Source organism: Equus asinus, chromosome 19 (genome assembly GCF_041296235.1).
Source record: "Equus asinus isolate D_3611 breed Donkey chromosome 19, EquAss-T2T_v2, whole genome shotgun sequence".
Classification (NCBI taxonomy): domain Eukaryota; kingdom Metazoa; phylum Chordata; class Mammalia; order Perissodactyla; family Equidae; genus Equus; species Equus asinus.
The window spans coordinates 12,616,556-12,636,268 of record NC_091808.1 but is presented as its reverse complement, the minus strand read 5'-3'; the positions used below and the strand labels follow the sequence as shown (position 1 = coordinate 12,636,268).

Here is a 19,713-nt window from a genome sequence, read left to right as displayed (position 1 = left end):
GCCGAGTGGTTAAGTTTGCGCGCTCCGCTGCAGGCGGCCCAGTGTTTCGTTAGTTCGAATCCTGGGCGCGGACATGGCACTGCTCATCAAACCACGCTGAGGCAGCGTCCCACATGCCACAACTAGAAGAACCCACAACGAAGAATACACAACTATGTACCGGGGGGCTTTGGGGAGAAAAAGGAAAAAATAAAATCTTTAAGAAAAAAAAAACTAGCAGGGAATCAAGCTATCTACATGCCTGGTCTGTTGATCTGAGTTGAACAATCAAACTCTATTTTAGCAGTAAGAAAAAGATATTTTTAACATTAAGAGGGAAAAAAAGCAAATTTTAGGAAAATGTAAAAATATAATCATCTCGGAGAGCTCCAAAATCACGCTTAACAAGTAGAAATTTAGTGACCTGAATTTCAATTGCTTTGCGTCCTAAATTATATTATTTTTGTCCACTTGCATTTTTGATTTTAAAATACAGAATTAATAAAAATTCCTTTCTCATATCCTTTTGTATTCCTACCAAACAGATAAAAACCATTGTGCAGAATTTCTCATCTTCCAATCTAAAGTATAATAGCACAGAATGAAATCTCTCTCTTCTGATCTATTATTTCTATCTCGTCTTTTCCTTTTCCACTTATTCTGCTTTCCGGCTCATGCATTTTCCGTTTTCTCGGTGCTCCTCCTATTTATAATACTGCACTCTGCCAACTTGTGGATTTTTTTTTCCCCAGAGCTAATCCTAAGGACTCTAGTTCATTCTCTTGTAGTTTTCTTTGTTTTTCTCCTCCTAAGATTTTATTTACTTGGCATTTGTCATCTGGATGAAAAGAAAAATTCAGTCAATCATCAAAATGTCTAAAATATCCAAATGTTTGGTTTTCCAGACACATAACTTACACTTTCTTATTTATTTTTGTATGATGTATCACTCTAGCTGTCATCGTTATGTTTATATGCTTATCTCTCCGTAGTCTGTTCTCAGTGCCATGAAGCTCTTGACATTTGCCCAGTTTCATTTTTAACCTCCTTTTGTTGCTTTAATAATAGTTATGTATCTTATATAGTTATATAAATTACACCACCAACAACTTGATGTATTTAGCACCCTGTAATCTATCTTTTCATACAGTCGACATTTATTGAGCATTTACTATATGCGATTGAGCCCCAATGGTATCTAAGAGTATCCTGTCCTTTGAGGTTTAAAACTGCTTGAAATTCTTTGAATGCCATCTCAAATCCATGGGAAGTCCAATTTCTGCCCAAGATTTCTGCCAGTTCCCTGGTGCCTGCATTTTCTTGATAGTTTCTCCTTCTGATTTCCTGTCCTTGCTGAAGACTGAATCTCACCAACATCTCAGTTTCCACAGCTATTCTTCCACTCATGGACCAGAGCAGAACACAGTGCCGCTCAATCAATTTCCCCAGAACAGGGCAGTTTTATAGAACAAACTTAACTGAAGACTCAGAGACAACACAGGAGACCTCAACCGTGTCTGTAACGTGCTACTTCCTGCACTGGGTGGTGGGTGAAGGGATATTTGTTACATTACTCCTTATAACTTTCCATAAATATGGACCCTCACTCCCACCATTCCAGTACATCTAGAGGGCCTCGTTTTATATCAGACAGGCCCATTAAGTCATGTGACACAGCTAAGGGGACAGTTTCCCCCGGAGAGAACTGCTCCTCCTCTCTCCTGCCCCGTGAACTATCACCCCTGTTAGGAACACAGAGATGCGTAAAATGTGCCTTCCGAGGAGAACCTTTGTCTGCTGGTGTAACAATATTTGTTACAAAATATCATAAACATATAATTACAGTGCAATTAGATATGTTTTCTACGAGCAGTTATGCACAAAACAGATGAGGGAGCAGCTAACTACATAGAGGATGTAGGGAAGTGCTCCAGAATGAGCTCAACTTAGCCAAGCAGAGTAAGGGGTGGCGAGAAGCGGGCATTCGGGCCAAAGAAGGACCATGTGGAAAAGCACAGGAATGTGAAAGAGAGCTGGAGTGACCAGTGGCCTCTGAGGCTGGGGAAATACGGGGACCAGAAAACAAAGAGCCTCATACGTCATGCTGATGAGTTTGGACTTGGCACTGCTGGCCGTGGGGAATGAACAAATAATTTTAATCAGGGAAGTGACAGAATACAATTCGGGGAATTTATTTAAGGTCTGATAATCCCAACTATCCTCTATTTTTTAAAATAAGTGCTGTTTTCTTGTTTCATAAATACCACAGAGGTTAGTGTAATAGTTTTCCAGAGGAGTCTTCATTTCTGTGTAATGTTTGATATACTGGGGACATTCTCAAAGTGTGATCTGGGGAATTCCATTTCCTGGGCTGCTTGTTTCACACGCAGATTCTAGACACTCAAACCTACTCTCCGGGGATGGGATCCTGGAAAAAGTCAGACTACCAAGGGCTCCAGGTAACTTATGTATACTAAAAGGGCAGGAGTACTATCCCCGATTTCAGTTGGAATACTGTGAAACTAAACAGAGATTTTCCTTAGTCACAATTTGATTTGAACTGGCACTATCAAAGAGGTATGTTAATCTTAACAAATGCAACAAAAACATCTGAAATATTTATATTTTTAACATTACAAATATCGTAAACATATAATTACAGTGCAATTAGATATGTTTTCTACCTCTATCTCCCATCTGGGTCAGCTGTACCATCGTCATCCTGAGACAGTCTTTCTGAGCAGATTCTTTGTCCTGGAGCCCATGTCTTTCTCTTTCCTGACCTAACTCCCATTTCGGGTAGAGCACGTGATATCCAAGCAAATGCAGGATATCAGATTCTCTCCTTATCCTTGAGAGAGAGAGTTATATTTGTGCTTTGCTGGCTTGTGGCCAGCCCCAATCAAAGTGTTAATTGGACAGCGTCATCTGTCCTCCACTTTTAGGGAAAAGGTATTTTCACAGTAGTGACCAACCCAAGCCAGGAATCGAGCCTGAGCCCAAATCAGCCATAAAGCGTTATTCTTCTCTAGGTGAGCATCCTTGAGACACAGCCTGCAGGTCTGTGGGCCCTGGCACCCGAGCACGGGGCAGGAGAGCCAGCATGCAGCATGGCCTCTATGCTTTTAAGATTGCACAGTCTCCCCAAAATGATTCAGCTCACCTGCACAAGGAAAAATTAGAAATTCCAGGCTCCAAATAAAATCTGGACCAACGTTGGAATCAGTATGAAACAGACGCATCCTAAGGCCCCTTGCTGTCTTAACAGCCTATGAATTCCAACAATGGAGAGAGTAGGTCTCCCACCAGAAGTAGCTCAGGCAACCTCTGGGATGTACCTTTCTCTGCAAGAATTGTCAGCTTCAGGTTTCTTCATCAGCTGTCTGAATCATTTTTCTTTAAAATTTTCCTATGTTTATTCTTACTGTATTTTTTTCTACCAGGAAGTCAAAACTAAACTGGTAATTTTCCAGATGGGAGAAAAACATCACTTAAGATGAATTTAGAATGCTTAAAACAATAAATTCTAGGACTTTAAACGTAACGTAATAGGACATTTTCTGGTTTTGAGATGAGCTTTCTTTTTTATTGTTCTGGATGAGTTTTCTTTTTTATCGTTAATTTTTAGCCAAGTAAAATAGACAGATAGTAAACGATAATAATACTAATAAAACATTTGTAATATTAAAACTTAGAGCAAAAACAAAGTCCCTCTCCTGGCTACCCTCTCCTGAGTTGCCCTCGACAGAGGCAATCACCTTCAGCTCTTACGGCTGTTTTTTCCATTTATTTACCTTCATATTTCTGAAAAACAGGCTTAGAGAGTTATTTCTCAGTGTGTCAATTTTAACATTATCTGTTGACTTGTAGTTTGGTAGATGAGGACTCTTCCATGACCCACCTCCCTCCTTTTTCTCAAATCTTCCCAATAGACTTATATCATAACTTTTGGTTAAATCTATAGTGTATGATTTGGGAAATTTTGTCCTCTGCTAAGCCACTACTTTTCATGTTTGTAGACTTTCTTGGACAAACTTTTGTTCATCCTGAAGTTTTAAAAGTTTCTATTGTCGCACTTGTCAGACAATTTTCTCATTTTCTTGGGGTCCCCTGGGGCACCCACCCTCTACCTCCCATCTGAGTCAGCTGTACCATCGTCATCCTGAGACAGTCTTTCTGAGCAGATTCTTTGTCCTGGAGCCCATGTGTTTCCCTTTCTTGACCTAACTCCCATTTCGGGTAGAGCACATCGTCCAGTAGTTTACTATGAAAGTGTGGCTGGGAGGAAATATTGTTGCTTCATTAGATATCTGAAAATGTCTGTGTCTCCTCAAACTTGATGTATCATTTGGATGTATAAAGTCTGGGTTGACAATCAATTTCGCTCAGAATTCTGAAGACCTCATGCCATATCTCCCTCATGGTATTGTCATTGACACAACCAATGCCATGTTGATTCTAAGACCTTTGTATGTTGTTGTTTACTTCTAGGATCTTCTCTTGGTCCCCAGTGTTCTAGAATGCTTTGATAATGTGCCTCAGCTGTGTGTTTGTGAGTGGAAGACATTTAGTGGGCCCTGATCAATCTGAAATTTCACTTTCTTTACTTCAGAAAATTGTTTCTTGTATTATTTCTTTGACAATTTTCTCCTGTCTATTTCTCTTCTTCCTCCTTCTGGAACTCCATTTGGTCAAACACAGAACAGCCTGGATTGATCCTCAAATCTTCTCTGCTTTTTTTCTGATTGTTCACCTCCTTTTCCTTTTGTCCTATTTTCTGAGATTTGTTGAATTCCTCTTTCATCAAACTTTCAATGTTGGTTGTGCCCTCGTGTTATTTATTACTGCCTAACAGATTATCCCCAAATTTTGCAGTTTAAAGCAGCAAACATTGATTATCTCATACATGTTCTGAGGGTCAGGAATCTGGGAGCAGCCTCAACGGGTGGTGCTGTCTCAAGGTCTCTTGTGGGGCTCAGAAGCTGTAGGCTGGGGCAATAGTCATGTAAGGCTTGACAGAGGTGGAAGATGAGCTTGCAAGATAGCTCATTCACAGAATTGTTGCCAGAGGCCTCAGTTCCTCAATTCAAGGGCCTCTTCATAAGGCTCCTTGACTTGACATGGCAGCTGGCTTCCCCCAGAGCAAGTAATCCAAGAGAGACAGCACACATCACAGTGTCGTTTATGACTTAGTCTCAGAAGTGACATAGCATCGCATATGCCCTATTCTATTGCTCATGCAGACCAACCCTGGTTCCATATGGGAGGGGACTACACAAGGGCAAGAATGCCAGGACGAGGGACCATTGGGGGCCATCTTGGAGCTGGTTACCATAGCTCTGGATTCTAACTTGTGTTGTTTCTTTTCTCCTTCTCCTCTGTGTTAGCCCACCATTTTGGAACTGCCTCTTTGGGGAATCCTCCATGACTCCAATCCAGATAGTGTTAAAATGATGTTTCTTGGCTCAGGCTCCCTATTACATACAGGAGCCAAACCCTCAGACAGCACAGTTGGCTCCTAGACTCAGTCCAGCCACTTTAGGCATCAGCCCCTTCCACTGCTTTGCATTGCCATTGCATCTTTCTCGCCAGAAATATTTTTATTATTTTTGAGTTTGTCTTTTTATTTTCTGTTTTTGTATCTTACCTTTTGTTGCAATGAAAGATATGTGCCAAAGTATTCACAAATGTACTATTCCACTTGCTCAAAGCTTCCACTCACCATCCATCTTCTAAAAGTTAATTGCCACTTTCTGTCTGTTTTTGTTTTCTCACCTATTTTCCTTGTCTGTGGATCGATACTATTTTTATTCTTTATCCATCATCTTATTCTAGTTTTCAAAAGGAGATGACACATATAAAAGTATTTAAACAACTCTTTTGGGTTAACTCTCACATACATGTGAGCTTGTTTATTCTGTTTATTATTCAGAATAATATTGCTACTCAAGCAGCGTCCATGTTTTCAGGTAGTGTGACATCAGAGTCTTCCTTAGAAGCCAAAGAAGGCTTCCTTTGGGAAAGTGGCCTTGTCTTCTGGGTGACCCTCAGATTCTTACCTTCCTTTTAGGTTACTTTTAGGTTCACAGATAGAAAATGGATTTTTCTTTGAAATGTCTTACATTTCTGTGATTAAGAACAAGGTTTCTAAAACTCCTAGCAACTCTCCCAGAACCCACAGCTGGAAAATATAAAACTTCTACATTCACTTTAAGTTTGCTGTTGACAATTTGTATAGTTAGCGAGTAACAGCTTGTGGAAGTGGTGAAAGGCGTGTGGTCATCCTCCACGTGGACGAGAACTAAGAGCGGCTTTTCTAGGGAGATTTGCTCCCATCTGCAGTAGCCCACCTGGAGAGACCAATGAGAACCTGGAAGTGCCAGGTTCAACCGTCGATTCACAGGTAAAAATCCCCTGAAGTGCTTCTTCACTGGTTGTCAAATGGAAAAGGGAGAGGAGAGTTTTGTTTACCAGCTACATTTTATTTTTTAATAATATTATCAAAGATGTTTTCTGAAAGACCTGGTCTTACACATGGGCAAATCAGGCATGCAACAAAGGGGCCCCGTCTGCACCAACATGTGTGTCCACCTGTTGCTCTGGAGTTTGAATTTTCTACCATTTGTGGCACTGTTGCAGTTTCTTGTGTGTGTGTGTGTCTGTCTAAGAGGCATTGGTTCCTGAAAAATGTGTGTGTTACCCGGACAGATTTTTAAACACGAATTCATTAGCATCCATTACACTGTATGAGATTAGCTTGCTGGCACCTCTCAGAGAAAACCGTGCAGCAATAAGTCACTAAGAAAATAATGGCCAACCAGAGGGGCGGGGCAACAGAGAGGGGGCAGCCGTGACCGCTTTAGTGTTTCCCGAAGTCGTTCCTGGTTGGCCTGTAGACTTTCACCAGACCCAGGCAGATGAGAAAAATGAGAACAGTGTAGATACTGTTTATGAAGTAAAAGCTATTTCTTTCTGTTTTAAAAGGACATCTTGTGTTCCATGAGCATTTACTTGCTTCCTTTACTGTGGTTTAATTTTCCTATCTTGTGGAATTATGATGATAGTAGATAATAGATTTGTGGCTGGTGGGGGGCAGGTTTGTTTATGTGTGTTTGGAGGTGGTCATTGCCCTTGGTGGTGGTGACGCCAATGAGTCGATTGTAAATTCCTAGTGACCCTGTGGACGGCAGGGCAGGACCCTGCCTGGTCTTTTGTGCCATCCTCTCACCTTCCAGAGCTGTATCAGACAACGCTCTGCTGCTATTCATAGGGTTTCCATGGCCAATTTTTTTGGAAGTGGGAGCCAGGTCCTTCTTCCTAGTCTGTCTTAGTCTGGAAGCTCCACTGAAACCTGTCCACCGTGGGTGACCCTGCTGCTGTTTGAAATCCCGGTGGCATAGCTTTCAGCATCACAGCAACATGCAGCTGCCACAGTACGACAACCGACAGACGGGTAGTGTGGTTCCCTGACCAGAAAGGAACCTGAGTTGTGGGGGTGAGAATGCTGGATCTTAACCACTAGATCACCAGGCCCTTACATAGCAAAATATAAATAAGACAATCTGACATTGGTCTCCATTTAAAATTCTTTTTTATTTTACTGCTCTGTGAAGTTCAAACATTAGGAACTTTTGGATTATATGAGCCACGAGATTCTTCCAATCCCAGAATTGCATTACTTATTCCCCTCCTCCCCTCTCCCCCAATCCTTGGACTGAAGTGTGGTGGGGAAAGGGGAGGCCAATAAGGGAGGGATGGCAAGAAAAAAGACCGATTCCTGTCTGCCATTCTGAGGTGGAAAAACATCTCCAGCTAAAGTTCTGAACTGATCTCTTCTTTAGTTTCTCTCTTAATTTTTTTTTACTTTCTTTTTTTTGGTGAAGAAGATTGGCCCTGAGCTAACATCTGTTTCAAATCTTCCTCTTTTTGTTTGAGGAAGATTGTCGCTGAGCCAACATCTGTGCCAATCCTCTTCTATTTTATGTGGGATGCTGCCATGGCATGGCTTGATAAGGGGTACTAGGTCCACACCTGGGATCTGAACCTGTGAACCCTGGGAGCTGAAGCAGAGCACTTGAACTTAACCACTATGCCACTGGGCCGGCCCCTCTTAATTTTTTTAACGTAACTTTTATATAGCCACAGAAAAATATATAATCAAGATAAATTACACCAGGGGTTAACAAGCTTTTTCTGTAAAAGTCAGATAATAAATATTTCAGACTTTGTGGGTCAAGCAGCAAAATCAAGGACGTTATGTAAATACCTATATAACAAGAGAGGCAACAGATACAAATGTTTTTAGTGACAAAATATAAAACTGTATTTAGAGACACTAAAACTTGAAGTTCGTATAATTTTCATGTTACAAAATTTAAAAAAAATTTTTTTCCAACTATTTGAAAATAGATAAACTATTCTTAGCTCACAGGCTATACAAAAACAGACAGCAGACTGGATCTGGCCTGTGGGCTGCAGCGAGTGGGCCAACTGCTGATTTAGACGGCTAATTTCATGAACTAGCGTGTTCTGTTTCTCACTGGGTTTTTACAATCCTATCTTAAGGGCACAGTGACAGGCGATGTGAGCAGATGCATATCCCCCCTCCCCCATGCCTCCGTAGCCCCCAGAGCCACTCAATAATGAATCATAGCACAGTGGTTGAGACAGTGGCTCTGGGTCAAACCCTGTGGGTTTGGATCCCCCGTTCTGTTCCTTACCACCTCCAGTCTCTTGATGTTCCAGTTTTGTTTTTTTTTTTTTTAAAGACTGGCACCCGAGCTAACAACCGTTGCCAATCTTTTTTTTTTTTTTCTGCTTTTTCTCCCCAAAGCCCCCCAGGACATAGTTGTATAATTTAGTTGTGGGTCCTTCTAGTTGTGGCATGTGGGACACCGCCTCAGGGTGGCCTGATGAGTGGTGCCATGTCCTCGCCCAGGATCCGAACCGGCGAAACCCTGGGCCGCTGAAGCAGAGCGTGCGAACTCAACCACTCGGCCACAGGGCCGGCACCTCCAGTTTTTTTACCCATAAGATGAGGCTGATAATAGCACCTACCTCACAAAATTATCAGATGCAGATGAGATGGTGCAGGAGGCAGAGCCCTGAGCAGTGTCATCCGCAGTCAGTGCTCCAAATATGTCGACTATTGATGTCATCATAGTCCTGATGGAAGCTCATTTCCTCTACAGCGTCCTTATCATGGGATCCTGTAGTGTCTATCAATCTTCCATGAATGACGAAGCCCTTTCAGTCCTACTGGTCTCAAAACCCTTTAAGGCAGGAAAATAAAAGAACCTAGAGTTAATGATTATAGGTATAAATACTCTTTAGCATATTACACGAGATGGGCAAAACTTTCTTTCCATGGTGTTTATTCTCAAACATACCAGAGACCTCTGACTGCCACCTTCTTTGTCAGAGCCAGTAATCTGTGTTCCTGCTGTCTCCCAGGGAACCAAAAACGGGTGGCTGGCTTAGATGTCTAGACTAGGGATGTCTCTCTGGACAGGAGTTGAAAGCTAGGACGTGGCAGTTGCAGCGAGGGCTCTGTGACATCCAGGTGTGGTGACAGTGGCTTCTGGGTGGGGAAAAGGAGGCCACTGGGAATGCAGCGCACGGGTGTCATTCTCCTTTACTGGAGGGCATGCTGCCAGGGCTCATGGGCAGTTGCTTAAGGCGGACAGGGGGCAGAGGGGCCCTGCAGAGGGCAGCTCATGGAGTCTGTCTGGCACAGTTGGGCTGCACTTGGTCAGCTCTTCTTTTCACACACAAAAACTTTCGCCTCAGGCCATTGGCTGGGCAGAGGGTCAATAATCATAATGCAAAATCAACAGACCTGCTCAGTAGAGTGTTAACCAGCTTTGAACGTTGCCAACTTCCCCTTATGCTAAACCAGGCTGGGCTGGGCATGGGGGAGGAGAGATTAGAGACAGAGCCAGGAAGGTCGCTTCTGTTTCACCAGAATGCACGCAAACTGGGCATCTGGTGTTCTGAGAGTAGAAAGGAGAACTCCAAGAAGATCTGGAAATTCTTTCCTGGCCTTTTAATGAACAATTAAAAACATATGTGCATATTTGCTGGCCTATTAATGAACAATATACTATGTATGTGCATAATTAGATCCTTTATTAACTTTAAGAATGAAAAGATAATTTTTTACTGCCTGCCAGTGCTGGGGGATATGAAGATTGTGGGACATGGTTCCTCCTTGCAGTCTAGTAAACGGAACAAGCCCTCAACTCAAGAGCATTTAAGTAGCAATATTATGTGAATAAACGAGTAATAGGCTGCGTTGTTGGTAGCCCACAGTAACAACTGTAGGGGAGGAAAAAGTTTTCCTCCACCCCCTTAGGGTCCCTGGCTGGGTCTGAAAATCAAACTGACAAAGACAGGTGAACAGGAGAAATCCATACAAACTTCATTAAATTTTCACCTGTGCATGGGAGACTTCACAAGAGAATGAAGACCCAATGAAGTGACCAGAACAGGAAGCTTTTAGACCTTTTAGACAAAGAAACAATAAATTTGTGAAGAATTGACAAGACAGAGAGGGTTGGGCTAGGTGTAGTAAAGGGGGACGAAGTAACTAGAAAGATAAGGTTTGTCTGAGATTCTTCTAGTACTGTCTCTGAGCCATTAAGAGTCTGTCTCCAATAAAAGGAGAATTTATTTCCTGTCTTTGGGAAGGCTTTACCAGTGTTAACCCATTTGACCACATTTTACAGATGTGGAAACTGAGGCACTGGAGCTCACCTAAAGTCACACAGGTGACTTGGCAGAGCTGGGATTTAGACCCAGGAAACCTCCCCTGGAGCCCATGACCTTAACCCTTCTGCCATATTGCCCCGTGATAGAAGGTGATGTGCAGGTGACACATGGCGATGGGAGTTGAGACAAAGAGAAGGGTATGGGAGCCAACTGATCAGTGTTCCCAGAAGTGCTTGCTGCTTTTGTGAAATATATTTGATTTGACCCTTTTCATTTATAAGCATCAAGTACCATTTGGGGTTTTGAACCAATATTTGATTAAACAAAATAAATTGTACTGGCGCTTATGTACAAATAACGTTTGGTTCATCAACTCATGTATTTAGTATACTCTAAGAGCACTATTCCCATTCGTAGTTAATTCATTTGTAGCTTAACAGAAATGCTTTGCAATCTCTTCCCATTGATCTTAGAATCAGGACCAGTTCTTTGGCACTGGACAAATGGCTTCAGGAGGAAATGTCTGGGAAGACTGTGGCTAGTTGGGACTGACTGGAGAATGAATGCGACGTGGCATGAATGTCCTTGGAGGATTTTGTAGCAAAAAAGGAGAGGCTACCCCCATTGACTGCATCTTTTACTGAATACAGGGCACTCTGCACGGTCATGATTGAGAGCATCTCAATCCTCACAAACACTGCAAGACAGATCTTAATATCTTCCTTTACAGATGAGGTAGCTTAGAAGAATTAAGTAATTTATCCAAAGCTCCAGTTAATAGCTGACAAATCTGGGAATAGATCCTACACAGATTTGGCCTAAGGCCTGTGATTTTTGGATTTCTAAACCTTTTAAAATTCTCTACTATGAAAGTTTATTTTGCATTCAACGTGAGGTCGTAAAAAAATTGAATGTGACTATTGAATCATTCTCACAAGTATTCTCATACTTAATATGCATAAGTGCTAAAATGTCATGTAATCTTGGATCAATTCCTGATGTGTTAATGGTTAGCAGGGAGAGAAAAGCCATAAAATCATTATTAAGAGCTTTCTGCTGGTGACAAATGATTTCTTACTTCATTAAGGTAAATGGAAACTGTGAGGTACTTTATTGTTGGAAGAGGAAAAAATCATAAAACTGTTGCTTAAGAAATATCCATCAGTTATGCCTTCTTAATGGTTCCTAGCATTTGGTCATACCAGTTTTTGAGTGATTTAGAACTTGAATTGTAATTAATGGGTTATATTCCATTAATATAATCATGGTGCTTCAAAAGTAGGTCCAAAAGTGGATCAAAATCAATGAAAATGAAAATACGGCCACTGTATCTTTTGGGCAAATAATCTATTTGAATTATTGAAACACATTTACATATCTAAAAATTTACTTCAGGAAAAACCTCATAATTAAGAGAAATGAACATCTTGTGTTCTGGGGCTACTGCCATCGCCGTCCAAAAACTCAAGTATTTGATTTCACGTGGCGCCGTGCCAGGCCGTCTCCAGTGTCACACAAGCAGCACTTGCCTTCTAGAAGAGCAGCTGGACGACAGCCAGAGAGCTGCCCTGACTATAATTTTGAGTTTATTCAATCATGTGGTGCATCCACATGTCAGCAAAATCGTCACATACTCTGAAGTCCTAGTCAACCCAATTGTGCAGACGTCGAGGCAGGCCACGCCTTGCCCATTTAACTGAAATTGAAAGCTGGAACAATTTTGGAGCAGTTCTGCTAAGCTGGGCATAGAAACATAGCCGTAGACCTGGCTCTGGAGTCCTGCCGACAGGGCTGAGCACCTGCACGTGGATGGTGTGGTGGATATTGACAAGTAGGTAGAAGAGTAGATCGTCTCTCAACGACTCTCCGTTTAACTGACCACTGGCCTGGCCAGAGCTCTCTCTACCTTCTATGTAGCAGACCAGTTGACACCCACTGCTCACTGCCCCTAGTACACTCGCACATGTCCGTGCACCGATGGAGCTTTGGGATTGCCAAGAGTTAGTCGTTTCTGCCATTTGCACTTATTATTGTAACAAAGTAATTACATATTAAATAACAAATTGGTTAAAAATGAATGCATAAAGGACATGTGTTTCCGTGAAACTAGGTTAAAAGATTTCATAAAATAAAATTGATAGAAAAGCTGCTATTCAATTCAGTGTGGCTGAGATAACATTTAAAAAGTTAAGAGAAAAATGTGGATTAATATCTGGAAGGACTCTATGCTCAGACTGCTCCACAGGCATCTTTAAGCAATTGGCCTGTTTCAAAGAAACCAAAAATAGAAATTGTCGATGGTACATTATGGGTGCGACTTAGCAAGAATGATGTCACAGCTCTCTAAATAGCTGATCCATTCACAAAGAAAAGACCTGTGTCCTATTTCACAAGAGAGAAGAACTGGTGTGAATGTATATGTTTTAAGTTAAAATAAAATGTCTAAAGTGTTCACGTATGTGCTTGTTTGTTTTTGATTCCTCACTTTACCTAAATTTTTCAACTAACCACCCAGCTGGCTCTGAACCATCAAATAGGGCTTCTACCCTAAGGTGAAAACAATGAAACCAAAGACTAACAAACTAAATATGTTCCCCCTAAGTGTTCAAGACCGGAACTGAAGGACAATAACGAAAAAAATCAGGAGCTGTGGTTTTGATGAGAAAACAAGGGGAGCAAAGTTGCTGTGGTGGAGAAAGGAAGCCAGACCCCAGGCAGGAGGGGTTCCAGAGAACAATGCGCTCACACGCAGAGCCCCATGCCCGACCTCTGCGGGCCACCCGTGTGAGTCCTAAAGATTCTTAGAACAGTGACAGCTGCTCATTGAGATCTGTCCCCAGGTATTGATTACAGGTCAAAGCATTGATTGATACCAAATCTCTGGTATGAAATGGAAGATTTGCTAAAAATTAAACAGGTTTTCACTTTCTAATGGTCATCAAGGGCCTTACATAAGGCTGAAGATTTTATTTAAAAACCAGGATCCTGAAGTTGTTGGATCACTGTTGATTTCTTAGGTTTGGGAATGATGTTCTCATTGGAGGAAAAAATACTCTGGTGGTGGGGAGATGCATGCAGAGGTATTAAGTGTCATGGTGTTGCAGTCTGCTTTTGAATGGTTTGGCAAAAAAATGTGTGTGTGTGTGCATGTGTGTGTGTGTGTGTGTGTGTGTGTGCATGGAGAGAGAGAGGAGGAGATGGGACTACATGTTCACAGTTGGTAAAACTCAATGAGAAGATATGTAGATGTTCATTATACTGTTTTTCAACTCTTCTGAGGTTTAAAATTTTTCCAAAAAGTATTTTTACATCCAAGCAACTAACAACGAATTAACTTTGTGTTACTAATTTTAACATGTTTTAAAATAGCCAGAGCTTCTAGTTTCATTCTTTGCCATTTCAACCATAGTTGTTCATAATTCATCCATGTAGAAAACATCTTGGTCATGGCAGCCCAACAATAGCCACATAATTCTTATGCCTCGAAATTACAGGTCCAAATTGGATGTAAAGAAATTATCCATCATCATCCACCGACTGATCCATTCAACCAATCCACAAGCATTTGTTCAGGACATATCACATGCCAGAGTTACTGATGTGAACAAGACTAGACAATTCCTTCTCGCCTAGGGCTTAGGGTCATCAAGGAAAATTTACGTTAAACACATAACTTCGAGTGGTCCACGGGAGCATATGAGAAGGGCGACCTGCTCTCGTTTGAAGGAGTTCAGCAATCTCTTATTTTCTTAAGCTAAGATTGAAAGATTTCCAGTAATATATAGTGAGTATGACTTTTACTCCAAGAAATACAGTTAAGGTGGCCTCCATGCACCGTCTCAGGAATTAGAGGATTGCCAATTTTCCTCCTCCTACCTGTGGTCCAGAGATGCTCAGAATCCAGGTGTTGTGTGGGAGGCACAAGAGTCAGAGATGCTCACTGTCCACTTGAAAACAGTGGTCCACCCCTGCCATGTAAATTTGAGCACCAGGTCCTTGCCCTGGCCGAGCATCCTTGCCTAGTATCTGGTCCCCTTGGGTGTAGGATTCAGACTTTCCTTTCTGAGGCCCTGCTGCCTCTGCTAGACACTGTGTGGGAGCAGCATGCAGGTGCCTCCACTCTTGGGACCAATGGTCAACAGATCCTTACACTTCCAGAAACAAAAGCTGGGGGAGTCTTGTCTTCAGGCAGCTTTTGCTTTCAGCCCAATGTCAAAAGCATGCCTGAAGAAGGGACACAGAAGCCTGGCTACTTTCTGGGAAGGAGAGGAAAAAAAGACATCACAAACAAGAAACAGATGTGCAAATTAGTGTCTCGAATGATGTAGTGTTCAGAAATCTTTAGAGAATTAGCTCTATCCTACAGACTGGCATTTTAGGGGTTAGTTTAGAGCAAGTGGTATCAAGTCACCCAGGGGACCTTTTAAAACAGATTACTGAGACCCACTGTCAGGGTTTTTGATCAGTGGATCTGGGGTGGGGCCAACAATTTGCATGCTGGTCTGGAGAGCCACACATTGAGAACCACTGCTTCAGTAGGCACTAGCCTGCCAGTGTACTAAATTAGTATACTAGATCTATTTAGTATGCTTAAATATATGAATGAAATGAACAGGGAAGTTCAAAAATCTAGAAAGATAAGATTAAAATAAGCAAGTCAGGTATGGCTTAATGACCCCAAGGTTCTGGGAGGAAAACTGGAAAAATTTAGTTTTCTAAAGGAGAATGTAGACTTTCCTTTTCAATTAATCACTTCTCATTCATATAAATTGTGATGTATATAAATATGATAAGGACCAATGATGAGTGTCTGAAAATTACTATGTACTCTCCTTCCTTGAATGACAGCACAGCCTACTGCCCTAGGCTCGGGAGATACATTCAGTTAAAGATATTTTTGTCTGCATATTTTTATTTTGATTGCACAAATAGGGTTCCCACTGTGGGAGTATCTGAGGCAATTTCTTATTTTTCCTACCAGCCAGCACATCTCCTAGCCTTGCCCTGCCTCTGCCATCAATTAATAAACTAATTTTCAGTTAATATTAACCCAAAGAAAAAAGATAACTATATAAGTAGAGAATGTGTGTCAAAACAAATTTTAAATCCACTATTTGAAACTATTTCTCTCTTTGTTCCTCTGCTGGCATACAAAATTTTAAAAATTGACCTTCATTGGGGTCAGCATGGGCGTAGGTGTGAAAGCCAGGGTTGTAACGGTGTCAAAGTGACTGGGTAGATAATTGAGAGTCCCCAGGCTCACAGCTAAACATTCATTTTTTTAATAACAAAGAATATTTTGATATTAGTATTAGTGAATTAGTTTGTTCTCTTTAAAGGCACATAATGGGTATTGATCCTCTTTTCTCAGTCTTGAACATTATTTCATGAAAAGAAAACCTTGGAATCACCTGTAGAAGATGTCACCAATTAATATACACAAATACATGTAGGTCCATTATGTCGAACCGGAGAAATTTGCCAACATTGGACCCCGTTCTTCCTACAACAGTGGCAATTTCATATGGTTCAACTCTATATTGTTTTGAAAAAAGGAGAGCTGACTGTCTTTTCAAACACAAATCACTTAAAACTCCTAAATACAAGAAAAATGATGTACACTTAGCTGACAATTCTCCCATATGTGACATCTTCCCACTTTCTGCTGTAGTCTATCGCTATCTTTCCACAGTTACCACACAGATCCCGATGAACAGCGTTCAAGGCTCAAAGAACAGAAAAACGCGTTTGCTTCTTCCCCGTCAGCCGGGACTTATTGAGCTGTTTTTAAACAAAACCTTTTCTCTTTCCCTCTTCCCAGGGCTGTGTCTGTAAAGGTAAAGGCCAGTGCTTCTGCGACGGGACCAAAGGGGAGAAGGTAAAAAGGAAAACTTAATTCTGCTTCTTTTTCTCTATAGAGCTCATCAAGGGATCCACATGCGTCTTTCATTAGTAGTAGAAAGATCAGCAGTGTGTTATTCCATTCCCCAAATCCATTTTTAAAGCAACTGTATATAAACATTAACCTGGGGAGGGAAATAAAGGCCTTTGAGGAAGCTTCAGATAATTTGTGTAAATACCGGCAGTTCTTACTCTCGTGGTCTGTAAAAAAAAGCAAGTTAGAGAAAAAGAAAGTTTATGAGAATGCCTCCATCTGTATACGTACCCTATTTACAATGTTGTTAAACACGAAAAAGCAACTGAAAACAACTTGATTCGCTCACTTTGACATAAAATCAACATTGAAACCCCACAGATTTGACGTCCTATAGCACTGGTGCAAGCGCGCCCCCTGGTGGGAGAATCCTGCGGCAGCACCCGAGTTGAGGCAAAAATTCCTCAGAGGGTAGTAGCTCCATTGCAGAATTCAAGAAAAAAAAAGGAATGCCGTGAAATCTCATTAATTCGCTCCATTAACTTGCAATTTGTGATAATTAAGACAGAGGCAGAACTAAAGTTTTTTCTTTGTTTACGAAACCCTTTTCTCAGATAGACTAATGAATTGCTTAACAATATTGAAAGGTGACTGCTTAAAAATATTTTTAAAAGAACATATTTTAAGCTCTTTGGAGAAAACAATTTACATATAATTTACATGCTAATTATAATAATGATTATTATATTTATTTTAAAGTATTCTATAATGCATGTGTAGTTTGATGTAGGGTTTTTCCTGAAGCTTAGATCCATGTTGGAAAGCTATGATTTATTCTTGCATTCAAGAAGTCTTTATTGAATCTACTATGTGCAAGATACTGTTCTAGAATATGTTAAGGTACCCCGTATTGCGAAGGGTCTAGCAGATGCTTTTATTTCTCTTTTTATTGGGTGTGTATGTGCACACACACAATGTGAAATTGCTGACTTGATCTCTCTTTTTTAAAATTTTAATTTGCCAATTGCATAACTAAATTGACTGAAGCAACCAGCAGCCTTTACTGTTAAATAGTAATTCCAGGATCGGTGTCCGCGGAAGATTTTTTGTTGGCAGGACCATGTCAATCACGGAGCCTGAATTACTTTCACTCACTCATTACTAGGGGCTTTCCCACAATATCGTCTGACTCTTTCTAGAAAACTATTTAGCTATGCCACCCTTGATATCTCTCCTGCATCTCCTACACAAACAGCAGATTGAGTTACTAATTCCTGTGTAATCAAGAAAGGACTAAAGCTCATAGGTGGCCTGTTGTTCTTTTCAAGCTACAGAGCAATTATGCACAGTCCCAGACACATTCTTGTGCCTTGTCCTCACTCTCCACCCCCAAGAAACACACCCCACTATCCTCAATCTTTCTAACTGGGTTTCCCCTCAATTCTTGATTCCTTCCCTTAATCTCTGCTCTCTGTAGCTCCTCCATTTGGGGAAAAGTAAAGTTTCTACACACCAAGGACCAGCACTTCCAAGTCTATAGACAAATTCTAACAGCTGTCAGCTTTCCAGTTACCAAAAAAAAAAAAAAATCTGCAAAATGTTAAAGAAAAGAAAACAATGGTTATGGCTATGTTTGTTGGATAGTTGCTGTTCTGTGTGTTTCTTGTCTCGTTTTGGTTTTAACAGGGGGAGAAAGGTTTTCCCGGACCCCCTGGCTCTCCTGGCCAGAAGGGATTCCCAGGTCCTGAAGGCCTGCCTGGACCAGAGGGACCCAAGGTATGTCAGCCTGTAAGCTTGGAAAATCTTCAGTCCGCCTAACCTTGATGCCTACCCCGGGCTGCTGAGAACGTGGAGAGAATTCCACATCTTAGCCTATTGGTGGGTGCCACGGCAAATTCCCACTCTCCAATCTTACCTGGGCCCTCAGAAGGGCATCTTATTCCGAGATGATTCAAGTGATCGTTGTCTTCAAGTTTCCTACTCATCTTCCTTCCCCTCCCTGCTCTACACAGTTTCTACACCTGGATCCGCCCCTACCTTCTGTTGTTCTCCAGGAAAGGATGAGTTCTTCTCGCCTTCCATTCAGGACCTATCCGTCCACCTGTGCCTGGTCACTGTGGTTCCCTCTACAACCACGTTCCAAGAGGCGTCTCCCCTCTCGGACATTCCAACTTTCCTTTTGATGTTGGCTTTTCTTCTTCAGCCCTTAAACATGCAAATATCTCCCTATCTGAAGATAAAACTCCTTCTAGATCTTTCAGGTCCTGTAACCAAACGATTGCCATCCTCTCCCTGTCTTTCCTTCCTCTGTCAAGCTTCTTAAAAAAGCAGCTAACCCTGCCAGCTGTACGTCATCTCCTATTCACTTCTCAGCAGCAATCACTTGCCTTCTGCCTCCGTTCCCCTGAAAACACTCCTGCAGAGATGGCCCATGACCTCCAGATGGCCAATGCCCATGGATACTTATGTGTCCTTATCGGACCTGAGTCCCTCTGCTTCGTTTCAGACTGTGTGGATCACTCTCTTCTCCTTGAAACACTTGTCTTTTGTTTCTAGAATCCTCCTTTCCCTGACTTTTTCCCCACCCTGCCCTTCTTCCCTGGGTTCCTCTTTCTCAGCTGGTCCCTTACACATCAAGTCTCCTAAGGTTCTTACCAGAGCCTACTGCCCTTCACACTCATTACACATTTTTATCCTAAAATCTGTGATACAACAAAGGGCTTTGTTTAAATGAATACCCTAGAGGATTTGCTAAAGACCTGCCTACCCTCTAGATTTGCTGATGGCTCTTTCCTGCTGTGGATGTGAGCTAGACTTCAGCCTGGGCTCTCACGCACTCACATGTTCCCTCCCCTGACCACTGGCCTCCAGCAAGCTGTGAACTAACTCATAAGTTATGAAAGGTAATTATAATTGATCCTTTTTAATTTTCATAAATAACATATAGAATATTGAAATGGTATTCAAATGCAATATTTAATGCAAATTTTCTCTGTGTCAGAACTTGGGCCATTTATTCCTGACCGTCTCTATTTACTCCTTACTGTGACTCCATAAATCGTCACTATGGTCACTCATAACTTAGCTCTCGTTATTATATCTATTTTTTGGATGAGGAAACCGACACTCAGAGCAGTTAAGAATTCGTC

The 19,713-nt window shown here is 41.6% G+C and overlaps 1 protein-coding gene across 2 annotated transcripts in view; it reads left to right on the top strand.

Annotated features, from left to right (window-relative positions):
* The window catches only part of COL4A3 (collagen type IV alpha 3 chain), a 129,927-nt gene that overhangs the window by 44,600 nt on the left and 65,614 nt on the right, over positions 1-19,713 (top strand). For both annotated transcript variants that reach the window (XM_070489582.1, XM_014835935.3), the window contains exons 2-3: positions 16,511-16,567; positions 18,251-18,340. In XM_070489582.1, the coding sequence (XP_070345683.1) occupies positions 16,511-16,567; positions 18,251-18,340 (147 nt within the window). The remainder of the gene's footprint in view (positions 1-16,510; positions 16,568-18,250; positions 18,341-19,713) is intronic.